The sequence below is a fragment of the Anguilla rostrata genome, chromosome 3 (genome assembly GCF_018555375.3).
Source record: "Anguilla rostrata isolate EN2019 chromosome 3, ASM1855537v3, whole genome shotgun sequence".
In the NCBI taxonomy this organism is placed as follows: Eukaryota; Metazoa; Chordata; class Actinopteri; order Anguilliformes; family Anguillidae; genus Anguilla; species Anguilla rostrata.
The window spans coordinates 1,026,005-1,038,509 of record NC_057935.1 but is presented as its reverse complement, the minus strand read 5'-3'; the positions used below and the strand labels follow the sequence as shown (position 1 = coordinate 1,038,509).

The following is a 12,505-nucleotide window of genomic DNA, read 5'->3' as shown; positions in this document are numbered from 1 at the left end:
GAAGAGCCTGTACTAGAAAGAGAAAACAGGGATAAAGTGTGAAATAAAACAGGTGGTGGTGGAGGTCGTGGTGAAGGTGGAGGTGGAGGTGGTGGTGGAGGTGGAGGTGGTGGTGGAGGTGGTGGTGGTGGTGGTGGTGGAGGTGGTGGTGGAGGTGGTGGTGGTGGTGGAGGTGGAGGTGGAGGTGGGAGGATGGGGACGGGGGTAGGAAGGTTTGGCAGTTCTGTTGTCTCAGGAGATTTCAGGTACCTGGTGTTTGACAGAACGGAATGGGTTCTCTCACTCCAGTATGATTGGGAACTATTGTGAAGGTTATTAGAGGTCATTCTCTCTCTCTCTCCCTCTCTCCCTCTCCCCCTCCTCCTCTCCCCCCCTCCTCCCTCCTCTCCCTCCCCTCTCTCTCTCTCTCCCTCCTCCCCCCCCCTCCCCCTCCTCCCTCCCCCTCCCTCCTCCCCTCCCCCCCCCCCCCCCCCCCCCTCCTGTAGACTGCGCGGGCTGTAAGGAGGAGATCAAACAGGGCCAGTCTCTCCTCGCTCTGGAGAAGCAGTGGCACGTCAGCTGCTTCAAGTGTCAGACGTGCGGCATCGTTCTCACGGGGGAGTACATCAGCAAGTACGTGTCATTTCCTGCAGAGGCCATTCCAACTTCCTGTCCCTGGGTCCTGCACAGTGTCTTGTACATGCATTTAACCAGTACCCGGTGGTTAAAGCCTGTTCCCCAAGTTTCCACACTAAAATATATCCTTGTACGTTACAGTGTATTCTCTTAGGAACCAAAGCATGGTCCTGTCTGTCGGCCAAGATTGACAATCTCCTATGAGTGAAATGATAATGTGCAGAAGTCTGAATTGTGACTGAACCGTTCACCAGTGTGCTGCTGGTTGATGTGTTGAGTGAGGCCTGTGACCTGTGACCTGTGACCTGTGACCTGTGACCCTGTTTTGGTCTCTTTCAGGGATGGGATCCCGTACTGTGAGTCAGACTACCACGCCCAGTTTGGCATCAAGTGTGAGACGTGCTGCAGGTACATCAGCGGGCGCGTGCTGGAGGTGAGGCGACCGCCGGACTTTCACGTTTGTGCCAAAAAAACTGAAAAAACAGCGGCGCTGTTCAGCGGGTCAGAGTAACACCCCTGAGTCAATGAAGACTGTCTCCCGGAAACAGACCGTCTCCGAACAGACGTCTCCGAAACAGACGTCTCGAAACAGGCTGTCTCCCGGAAACAGGCCGTCTCCCGGAAACAGGCCGTCTCCCGGAAACAGACCGTCTCCCGGAAACAGGCCGTGTGCTCTCGAATACTCTGCAGCGGATGCTGAGGGTTTATTTGTGTTTTATCGATTGTTGTTTTTGTCCTGCTGAAACCTCATACAGGCTTTTAATATTCTGAAACGGCAGGTGTGTGTGAGCCCACCAGGGGTCACCGCTCCTGTGCTGGGTCCACCCACCTGTGGGCTCAGGCAGGTAGAGTTCTCAGGTGAATGCTCAGGTGAACCTGGGCGAATCGGTGCTCTGTAAACACAAGGGTGTGTGTACGCACAGAGAAAAAAAGATGGAAACGGGCCCCGCCCCCAGGGTTTTCTCAAACCTGCTACAGATTTGAGCTCCTCCTCCTCCCCTGTGCTCTGAACCAATCCCGCGTCAGTTTGGCAAGCCCCCTGGAAACAGAATTTCCCAAGAAAATAAAATTATTTTTATTCATTCTTAGCTTATTGAACTTTTCATTATTACTCATTCTCTTCGTTTACTTCATTCTGGTCTTCTACGGTTCCTTTCTGGAAAGCACTTTGCTTTGGCAATAAGAGTGTATTTCTGTAATACAGATTTACCATCTCCCATGCTCTCTCAGAGAGGAACAGAGAGAGAGAAGAGGAGGAGGGAGGAGAGGGAGAGGAGGAGAGAGGACATGAGAGAAGAGGGGAGAGGGAGAGAGAGAGAGGAGGAGAGAGAATAGAAGAAGGTGCGAGAAGAGGGAGGAAAGAATGAGAGAATGGGGAGGACGAGAAGAGGGGATGGGGAGAGAGAGGAGGGAGAGAGAGGGAGGAGAGAGAGGAGATAGAGGAAGAAGGCGGGTAGATAGGGGAGGAGAGGAGAGGGTGAATGGAGGGGAGGAGAGGGAGGGTGTAGATGGAGGGAGGAGAGAGGGTGGGGTGTAGGTAGAGGGGAGGAGAGGGAGGGGTGTAGATGGAGGGAGGAGAGAGGGAGGGGTGTAGATAGAGGGGAGGAGAGGGAGGGGTGTAGATGGAGGCGAGAGAGAGAGGGAGGGCTGTAGATGGAGGGAGGGAGGAGAGGGAGGGGTGTAGATGGAGGGAGAGGAGAGGGAGGGCTGTAGATGGAGGGAGGGGAGAGGGAGGGTTGTAAATAGAGGGGGGAGAGCGCCCCCTCTGGTCAGAGTGTGAGAAGCGATAAACAGCACTGTGAGCGTTAGGGCAGTCCCTCCTCTGTGGGTTTAATGGCACGTCGTTAAAAATAACGATGCTGTCCCCAGCGATGCTGAGGGACCTCGCGGAGAGCCCCGCCCCGCCCCGCCACACCCCCCCCCCCCCCCCCCCGCTACGATCCCGCTCGCGTTTGTTTACCGCCAGAGCCCGATAAAGCAGATCATAAAAACAGGGTCTGCAGTTTACAGTGTGCTGTCAGAACATCAGCATGGCTCATAGATCTGCTGCTAGGGCATAGCATTCAGCTCTAACCCAGCATCCAGCTTTAACCCAGCATTCAGCTCTAACCCAGCGTTCAGCTCTAACCCAGCGTTCAGCTTTAACCCAGCATTCAGCTCTAACCCAGCGTTCAGCTTTAACCCAGCATTCAGCTCTAACCCAGCGTTCAGCTTTAACCCAGCATTCAGCTTTAACTCAGCATCCAGCTTTAACCCAGCATTCAGCTCTGACTCAGCATCCAGCTCTAACCCAGCATCCAGCTCTAACCCAGCGTTCAGCTTTAACTCAGCGTTCAACTCTAACCCAGCATTCAGCTATAACTCAGCGTTCAACTCTAACCCAGCATTCAGCTCTAACCCAGCGTTCAGCTTTAACCCAGCATTCAGCTCTAACCCAGCATTCAGCTCTAACCCAGCATTCAGCTCTAACCCAGCGTTCAGCTCTAACCCAGTGTTCAGCTCTAGCCCGGGATTCAGCTTTAACCCAGCATTCAGCTCTAACCCAGCGTTCATGAATGCCTTTGTAGTGCTTCTGAAGGTGTCGGGTACTTTTCCTCAGTGAAGCTTATATGAAGCACCTTACAGGTCCTTGCATTGCATATGAGTGTGCAGAGATGTAAAGGCTCAAATAGGTGTAAATGTTCATCCTCTGAAAGAGCATTGCCTGGGAAGGAAGCATACTGAAGGTGGTAAACCCTCGCCTGATCGGGGAAATCTCTTCATCCCGTTTCTTGTGTTTTTCACAGTGAAGGCGAGTCCTGAAACATTCGTGAGCCCCGTGCTCACCCGCGTGATAAATGATAAGTCACTCTGAGAGTGCCGTCTCTGACTGCTCTGTTTGGCTGGTCAGAGAGCAGCGAGTCTGAGGCAGAGTACTGAGGGGGTTTAATGAGTGCTGCTCTCTCTCCTCTCCTTTAAGAGCCGCGGCGTTGGGGACGGTGGGCGGAGCAGCGCTCACAGCGCAGATCTGATTAGCCGTGCCGTTAAAAATCATTCAGGCTGCGTGAAACACATTCAGCTGACAGGCACACTGCTCCGGTCAGGCACTGCCCTAAAAATAGGCCTTTTTAATGTGCCGTAGCTAGAGCCACACGCACGCAAACACGCACTCGCACACACACACACTCACACACGCACACACACATGCACGCACATACTTATACAAACACACACGCACACAAACACACGCACACACACACACACACACACACACTTATACAAACACACACACACACAAACACACGCACACACACACACATACACACACTTATACAAACACACACACACACACACACACACATACACAGATACAGTATATGCAGGTTTTACGCCTCATTTTCTTCAATGAGGAAATGTGTGTTTTGGATAGAACACCATGTGAGTTTCTCTCCTTGAATTTCTTTTTTAAAATACTTCACTTTATGGGCTTTTAAAGAATATTATTTCAAGTTTAATGTATCTTTTTATTGGCCCGGACAGTTTTGTGTGCAGTGAAAGTAATTGTAGATATTAAGAGAGGTTACTGACAACCTGCTGATATTAAAATGGCTGCCAGGGTATTCGGGGTTTGTGGTCTAAAAGAAGAAAGCTCACTAAATACAGGACCTCCAGAGCAGGTCTTATAGTGTGTAGCTCCTGAGGCTGTACATGTGTATATTACCAGTTTTTATTTTATTTCATTCAATATTTGTGGTTGGAGCTATTCCCTTGGGTGCATATAACCTGCACTCAATGAAATAATTCACTGGCACAAATATAACTGATATTTATGTTTGTAATTGTGAAAAAAAACCACTGTAAAATGAGTATGTTCATATGTGCTGCATCTCTGGAAAAAAATGTCACCGTGGAAACTGCTTTAGAGTGTCTGCCCGCCCCTCCAAGCCCGAGAATATCGCTCATAAATGTTTATGCAAAACTGTCGCTGGTGATTTGAGGCTGTTCCAGAGCTTTTTTTGGAGCCCTGCCTCAGCCTTGGCATCCAGTTCCAGTGCAGCGGGAGTGCTCTGTTCCGCTGGTCCTCCTGGACACTTAAGCTGTCTGCTCCCATCTCTTAGCCTGCCCGCCTGCGGGTAAGAGAGAGCAGTACTGCGGGGGCCCTGCAGGGGGCGCTGGCCTCTACACTGGAGGACCGGGGGTTTGAGTCACAGGTTCTCCGGGGAATCTCTTTTATTTTACCACTCCCCCCCTCCACATGCCTCCTCAACAGCACTTTGGACCCTTGCCAGGTCATAAAATATGTTTCGATTTTAATTGACCTGCCTGGCAAAATAAAGATTAAAAATAAAGTAAAAAAGAATTATAACCGTCTCAGCTGCCGTACAGGAACAGCTGATTTGAGAGCAATGAGGTGTGGTGGGAAAGAAAACAGGAAATGAACATAATCGGTTGGGTGGAAGCGGTTTGTATTGTGATGTAATAATGTGCAGAGGATTTCATTGGTGAGGTGCAGGAGTCTGGCCCCTCTCATTATGAGCTGTGCATCTTGCTCTGTCTCTCAGGGGTCTTTGTGCTGATTAGGATCATACGTTAATTAAGTCTTCTAGCTTTTTAGAGTGGAGCATTAAAATTCTGTTTGTAAGGAGAAGAGATACTTAAGGATCAAGTCAATTTGAACCTCACTTCAGTAAATTAATGAATATTCTGAACTTTTAAAATAATTGAGCTTTTTACTGATGTAATGGCTGTTCTCTTTTCCTTCAGGAAAAACGCTGCCTTATAATTAGGCCCAGGATGTGCATTACTGACTACCGGCTCTTTATACATGTCACCTTATTTTCTCTCTCTCCCCCTCTCTCTCACTATCTCTCTTTTTCTCTCTTTCCCTCCCTCCCTCTCTCCCTCTCCCTCAGGCGGGGGGGAAACACTACCACCCTACCTGTGCCCGCTGTGCCAGGTGTCACATGATGTTCAGCGAGGGGGAGGAGATGTACCTGACAGGTGAGCAGGGCTGGGGGGGGCGGGGCTGTGATGATGGATGGTGGCCCTGAGGCGGGGGTACCTGCCTCTCACCTGATGTCAGCGTGGTCCTGCAGGGCTGGGGGGGGCTGGGGGGCTGGGGGGGCTGGGGGGGCTGGGGGGCTCGTACCCGGTGCGCTGACAGCACCCCCAGGGCCCACGTGGGACAGAACCCTCAGAAATAGGCGTGCTGAGCGTGCTCTGTAATGGCTTTTCCCTGAGCTCTGAGTGCCTGGACACACGGTGAGGGAGGAGTGGTCATGGAACAGCCTCACCTGAACAGATAATTGAGGTTAAGCTGCTGTAAATAATTGAGGAGTCGTGTCAGAGGTTTGAGCAGGGTGGGGTGGGGCAGGGTGGGGCGGGATTGGAGGAAAGATGACTGGAGCTTCCACTGTCTTCAGCGCCCCCTACAGGCAAGCTGATCTCTCTCACAAAGGAAATAAACTCAGCTCATATGGAGACCAGTTTCATTTAAATGGCATGTTCTCCCTCCTCTATGGAGCCTGCACAGCTCTGCTAACTGTGGGGTTAGTGGATGCTAACGCCCAGCTCTGCTAACTGTGGGGTTAGTGGATGCTAACGCCTTAGCTCTGCTAACTGTGGGGTTAGTGGATGCTAACGGCTCAACCAACACAGAGATTCAGCTCATGAATTATTAGCCTGTATCCCTGTGTATCAAATGCACTTTCTCTATTATTAATGATGGATTATTGAACACGTGTTCAGAGGAACAGAGAGAGGAACAGAGAGAGAAACAGCAGTTGGAATGGCTTCAGGTACAAATGTGGACAGGAAATTCAATCAATCAATTTACATATCATGTTACATAGCCCCCACAGAGCAAGCCAGAGGCATCGGTGGCCAGGAAAAACTCCCTGGAAGAGAATTTTACTCTCGTAAAATTGCAAACATTTAGGTAGTTAATATGTTCTGTAAATGACTCGTTTTTTAATTTTATTTGAAATGAAGTTCTGTTGGATGAATGGCAGCTTAATTATGTCAGGTTTGTGTAAATGTTACGCAGGACTGACACAAACCACTTCAGCCCCGAAGGCAGAAACAAACTGAGAGAAAACCAAACATTCATATATATGCAACGTCAAAAGACATTATAATTCACTGTAAAATATGAGAAAATATGAATATGAATTTAGTTAGATGTGTGGTTTGCAAACACGTCTCTATTTGTAGCGAAGCATTGTGTGAGAAAGCCAGGGCAGCCGTGCAGTTTGTGGGATTGGAGAGAAGTGTGTCTTAACCGTTTCAAATTTTTAGAGGTGTGTCTGAAGGTATATGTACCATCTCTCTCTCTCTCTCTCTCTCACTCACTCACTCACTCTCTCTCTCTCTCTCTCCCTCCCTCCCTCCCTCCCTCTCTCTCTCTCTCTCTCCCTCCCTCCCTCCCTCCCTCTCTCTCTCTCTCTCTCTCAGGTTCAGAGGTGTGGCACCCGTTATGTAAACAGGCAGCTCGTGCCGAGCGGAAGCTGAAGGTGAGCGCCAGAACATTCCGCTGCACCTGAAGCACACAAACTGCTCACTATTAACTTCAGATACACTGTAAACTCTGCTCACCGTAAACTTCAGATACACTGTAAACTCTGCTCACCGTAAACTTCAGATACACTGTAAACTCTGCTCACCGTAAACTTCAGATACACTGTAAACTCTGCTCACCATTAACTTCAGATACATTGTAAACTCTGCTCACCGTTAACTTCAGATACACTGTAAACTCTGCTCACCATAAACTTCAGATAAACTGTAAACTCTGCTCACAGTAAACTTCAGATACACTGTAAACTCTGCTCACAGTAAACTTCAGATACACTGTAAACTCTGCTCACCGTAAACTTCAGATACACTGTAAACTCTGCTCACCATTAACTTCAGATACACTGTAAACTCTGCTCACTGTTAACTTCAGATACACTGTAAACTCTGCTCACCATTAACTTCAGATACACTGTAAACTCTGCTCACCGTAAACTTCAGATACACTGTAAACTCTGCTCACCATTAACTTCAGATACACTGTAAACTCTGCTCACCGTAAACTTCAGATACACTGTAAACTCTGCTCACCGTAAACTTCAGATACACTGTAAACTCTGCTCACCGTAAACTTCAGATACACTGTAAACTCTGCTCACCGTAAACTTCAGATACACTGCAAACTCTCCTTGTTTTGCCGCAGCCCTTGTATATTGCCAGCTCTAGTTAATCCCTGTGCCACTGCATCTGTCTTCCAAAGCTCCGGTACTTAAGATACACTACAGCGCCGCCCTGCTGGCGGCCCCTAACAGCGCGTGTGTGTGTGTTTGTTTTGCACAGCACAGACGCATGTCAGAGACGTCCATCTCCCCCCCCGGCTCGAGCATCGGCTCCCCCAGCCGAGTCATCTGTGTGAGTACTGGGGGGGGGGTTTGAGAAATAAGCAAGCTAATTAGCTTAGCAGCTTAGCTGGCAGGCTAACTGGCTAGTTAAACAGCTAACTGAAGCTAGCGTGCAGCATGTTTTTTCTGTGGTCATGGCTCCCTGGTCCTCAGCGTGTTGAGGCAGGGTGTGAAGTGAATGTTCAGAATGTGTGAACAGCGTCAGGCCCGGCTGCGTGCGGGTGACCTTTCCGCACGTGTGCTCTGCGACGCGGCGAAACAGCCGTGTAAGCAGGCGTGTAGCGTGTAGCGTGTTGCATTTGAGCCACTCAGCAGAGCCCAAGGTCGCGCGCTCTGGCGGGTTACGGACCGTGTCGCGCGGTGGAGCCGCCGCCTCGCCGCAGCGCGGAGATTTAATGACTTCCTGTCACTCTGACGCAGCGCGTGATTTAATGACTTCCTGTCATTCTGACGCTGCGCGGTCCTGCACATCGAGAGCAGGTTTACAGAGAGGGCTGAGAAAGCACAGGAAGGAGAGCAGCAAGCTTCCTCTCACGTGTGTACTCATGTCATCTCTCTGCCTGTCTGTGTGTCTGTCTCTCTGTCTGTCTGTCTGCCTGTCTGTGTGTCTGTCTCTGTCTGTTTGTGTGTCTGTCTCTCTGTATGTTTGTGTGTCTGTCTGCCTTTCTGTGTGTCTGTCTCTGTCTGTTTGTGTGTCTGTCTGCCTGTCTGTGTGTCTGTCTCTCTGTCTGTTTGTGTGTCTGTCTCTCTGTCTGTCTGTCTGTGTGTTTTTGTCCCGTGTCCCTTCTCCAGGCCAAAGTGGAAAACGAGATCCTTAATTACAAGGACCTGGCGGCTCTGCCCAAGATAAAGTCCATTTACGAGGTGCAGCAGCCGGCGCTGCTGGCCTACGAGCCCTATGTGAGATACAGCTCTGACGACCGGCTGGAGCGCTACAGCTACGGAGAGGTACTGAGGCCCCGGGGCTGTGCGCATCCTGCCTGCTCGCGTGTGACCCCGCCCATGTCCCTGTAGCCCCGCCCTGTCTCTGTAGCCCCGCCCCTGTCTCTGCAGGTCCACAGTCGCAGTGAAGAGATCAATCTGGAACTGCTCACACCCTTAACCGACCCCCTCTGTTCTGTTCTGTTTGCAGTCCCTGGGAACTCTGTCTCCGTACTCCCAGGTAATGGGTGTGAGTGTGTGTGTGTGTGTGTGTGTGTGTGTCTCTCTCTCTGTCTCTCTCACTCTCCCGTCTCTGTGCAGGACCTGTATGACAGCGTGGACCTGAGGCAGCGGCGGTGCTCCAGTCCGGGGTACATCGACTCGCCCTCCTACAGCCGACAGGGCGTGTCCCCCAGCCTGCCCCGCTCCCCCCAGCACTACTACCACCCCGGTGAGTCAGGAGGCCCCCTCCCTGTCAGGAGGGCCCCCCACCCCCCATGCCAAGACTCCTCATCTGCCGGACCCATGCTCAGGGGGACACAGTCTCCTTTTAGAGAGAGTTGAACTACGTAGGATAATTCTGTGCTGGTTATTGATGCTAGTCTTTATTGAGGATAAACTTTGTCCATACTGCCGTTTTGTTCACGTTCACTGCTGTAGGGTTCACCTGTGCTCCTGTGGTGCTTTCCTGTACTGCTATAGGGTTCACCTGCACCAGGCACCCACTCAAAGCACCTCATGCCCCCCCAGGTCTCCAGTCATGCCCCCAGGAGCCAGTCCCCTGCATTATCCCCACTGGCACTGACCCATGATGTCATCACCCCATCACCCCATTCACACAGACCTGCCATGCTACCCTGGCTCTGGGCTTTCAAAGCAATGTTTCACACTGGAGCAAATCTGGCCCCGCCTTTCAAACATAGCCCCTCCCTCCAGACACGGCTCATCCATCCCCCTCTAACACAGCCCTTCCATCTTTCTCCAAGAAACCACCCTACGTAAGATGGCCTCTCCCCACCCTCTCCAACATGGCCGCCCTGTGTAAAACTCACCAGTGTTTTGCTGCAGGGGATTTCTCTACCTCCACCCATCACCAGCACTCCTCTTCTCTGGTCATGATGCAGTAACAGAACACAGATAACTAACTCATCAACTTCCTGCGAAACTCAAAACCTCTTAGACTGTCCCGTAAGAAGGTGCTCACTCAACCGCGGAGTCCGGAGTGATTTGAGGATTTCACGCTGAACCTCACCCTCCACTCACTCTGCTGAGCCGAGCACGTCTCTGCGCTAGATTTGGCTGAGTCGTCTCACCTGTTCCTGCATTTCCACACCTGTAAAGTGTGATGCCATCAGAATATGAGTGCCAGGAGGAGCTGTGAAGCTGGAGAAATTAATGAGCACCTTCAGCTCTCAAACAGTGTGCTAGCCAAACTGGCTAATGCAAAGAAATTAGACTCCAGTATCTACAGTTTATTTCAATAATCATTGTGAAGTGGTGTAATTGCTAACCAGTGAATGTTAGCCACATATGTAATATCTGTGATGATTGCAGAATAATTATTGTAGTAATTAGAGTAATTATTCAGACAATTAGCTAATTGTGTATGCTAATATATTGATAGAGAATATAAGAATTAATATTTTATAAGGGGAAAAAGTCATTACAGGGATATTTGGAGGATATTTGGTTTCACAGAGAATGTTTTACTTGAAAGTAGGTCCATATTAACTGGCAGGAGTGCTTGTGTGTGTGTGTGTGTGTGTGGACCCCTGTGTGTGTGTGTGTGTGGGAGCCTGTGTGTGCGTGTGTGTGTGGAAGCCTGTGTGTGTGTGTGTGTGTGTGTGTGGGAGCCTGTGTGTGTGTGTGTGTGTGTGTGGACCCCTGTGTGTGTGTGTGTGTGGGAGCCTGTGTGTGTGTGTGTGTGTGGGAGCCTGTGTGTGTGTGTGTGTGTGTGTGTGTGTGGAGCCTGTGTGTGTGTGTGTGTGTGTGTGGGAGCCTGTGTGTGTGTGTGTGTGTGTGTGGGAGCCTGTGTGTGTGTGTGTGTGTGTGTGGAGCCTGTGTGTGTGTGTGTGTGTGTGGGAGCCTGTAGGCCCATAGCGGATGAAACAGGAGATGCAGTGAAATATGAGGCGGGCTCTTTGAGCGCCCTGTACCTGGAAATGCCGGCGGCTTTGTGTGCCTGTTGTGTGCCCAGGCTGGCATGGCGTGCCTTTCTCCTACGGCCCTGAAACACGTTCTGTTCCTGATTGGCTCGTTACCAAGCAGGGGGCTGGCCTTGGGCGGGAGCAGGGCAGGGGGTGGACCAAGCTGTCACTCATGCTGTTGTTCTGTTGCTGTCATTGGCCGGGGGTTGGGACCGGAGGGCGGGTCGGGGGCGGAGCAAGCTGTCACTCATGCTGTTGTTCTGTTGCTGTCATTGGCCGGGGGCGGGGCTGCAGGCTCAGAGAGTGGGAGGAGCTCTCCTTATTATGGTCAGCTGGACGCTCGGTGTGGCACTCCGACCTCGTTCCAGGTCCCCAAACATTTCCATGTGCCAGGTAGGCCTTCGCTTTCATCATCAACTGCCCACCCACCCTCCCCTCTGCCCCACTGTGGGAGGAGTCTCTCTCCTGTGGGAAGCTCTGACCAAACAGCTCCTCCCCTCACCACCCTTTCCCCCTCCTCATTTGCATGCCATCTGTTAGCCCTGCATCATTGGCTGTGGCCATTTCCCTCTTTCTTTGGCTGCTTGTGTGTTGTGTTGCCGTGCCAACTGGTAGTCATGGTCGACCGCTGTCTTTGTGACATCATTGCTTCTCTGCTCTTTGATCGGGTGTGATTCTCCTGCAAGTGTGTGCCTTGCGTTCCCATTGGCTCCTGTCTTATGGACTGTAAGTGTGTAGCAGAGGTATCACAGAGGTCTACATTTCAGCTTTGATTTCATCATCCAGTTACATCATCAGGCGATTACGTGGACTTCCTGTCTGACTGTGGTCATTGTGATGATCGACAGCTCACCAAACATTATTGTGAAGGACCAAACAGGAAGTGGATATCAGGTGACAAACGTCATAGAAGGTGTTATAATTGATGCTATAAGTTAACCATCTTATTCCAGTTTCTGGTCACTGGCCAGAAACGTTTTTTTGTTATAAAGCAACATGGTATATTAGTTTGGAAATTTTTATAAAACTACCAAGTGCTTAAGATGTTTTCATGAACACATTGCAAATTGTATTTGAAAGCATTAGAGTTTGCATGTAGCTCATGGTGTGATATGTGGGTGTCTGTGCTGTTCAGATATGCAGCTCATGCTCTGTGATGTGCGATATGGGAGTCTGTGGATATTGCTGTTCAGATGAAGTTTCGGCCTGTGTTGTGTGCACCTCCGTCTTGTGTGCAAGATTACTTTCACTAGGGAGGAAGTGCGAAGCGTCTGCTCCTCATCACAAATCCAGCTCTTCCTCCTCCTCCTCTTCCTCCGCCTTTCCTTCCTCTGTTTCATCATTGCTCTCTCTTTCTCTTCTCAGCCACAGGGGACCCCAACATCTACAGGAGACCCCCCATCTATAAGCGGCATGGTACAGTGTGGC

The 12,505-nt window shown here is 50.6% G+C and overlaps 1 protein-coding gene across 2 annotated transcripts in view; it reads left to right on the top strand.

The window, feature by feature from the left end:
- Nucleotides 1–12,505, top strand: part of ablim3 (actin binding LIM protein family, member 3) — a 71,812-nt gene that overhangs the window by 45,736 nt on the left and 13,571 nt on the right. The window contains exons 5-15 of one of the 2 annotated variants that reach the window (XM_064325284.1): nt 486–612; nt 955–1,048; nt 5,508–5,595; nt 7,048–7,106; nt 7,948–8,019; nt 8,802–8,957; nt 9,142–9,171; nt 9,252–9,381; nt 11,372–11,470; nt 11,864–11,971; nt 12,443–12,493. In XM_064325284.1, coding sequence (XP_064181354.1) covers nt 486–612; nt 955–1,048; nt 5,508–5,595; nt 7,048–7,106; nt 7,948–8,019; nt 8,802–8,957; nt 9,142–9,171; nt 9,252–9,381; nt 11,372–11,470; nt 11,864–11,971; nt 12,443–12,493 — 1,014 coding nt within the window. The remainder of the gene's footprint in view (nt 1–485; nt 613–954; nt 1,049–5,507; nt 5,596–7,047; nt 7,107–7,947; nt 8,020–8,801; nt 8,958–9,141; nt 9,172–9,251; nt 9,382–11,371; nt 11,471–11,863; nt 11,972–12,442; nt 12,494–12,505) is intronic. The other variant, XM_064325283.1, reaches the window with a different exon arrangement.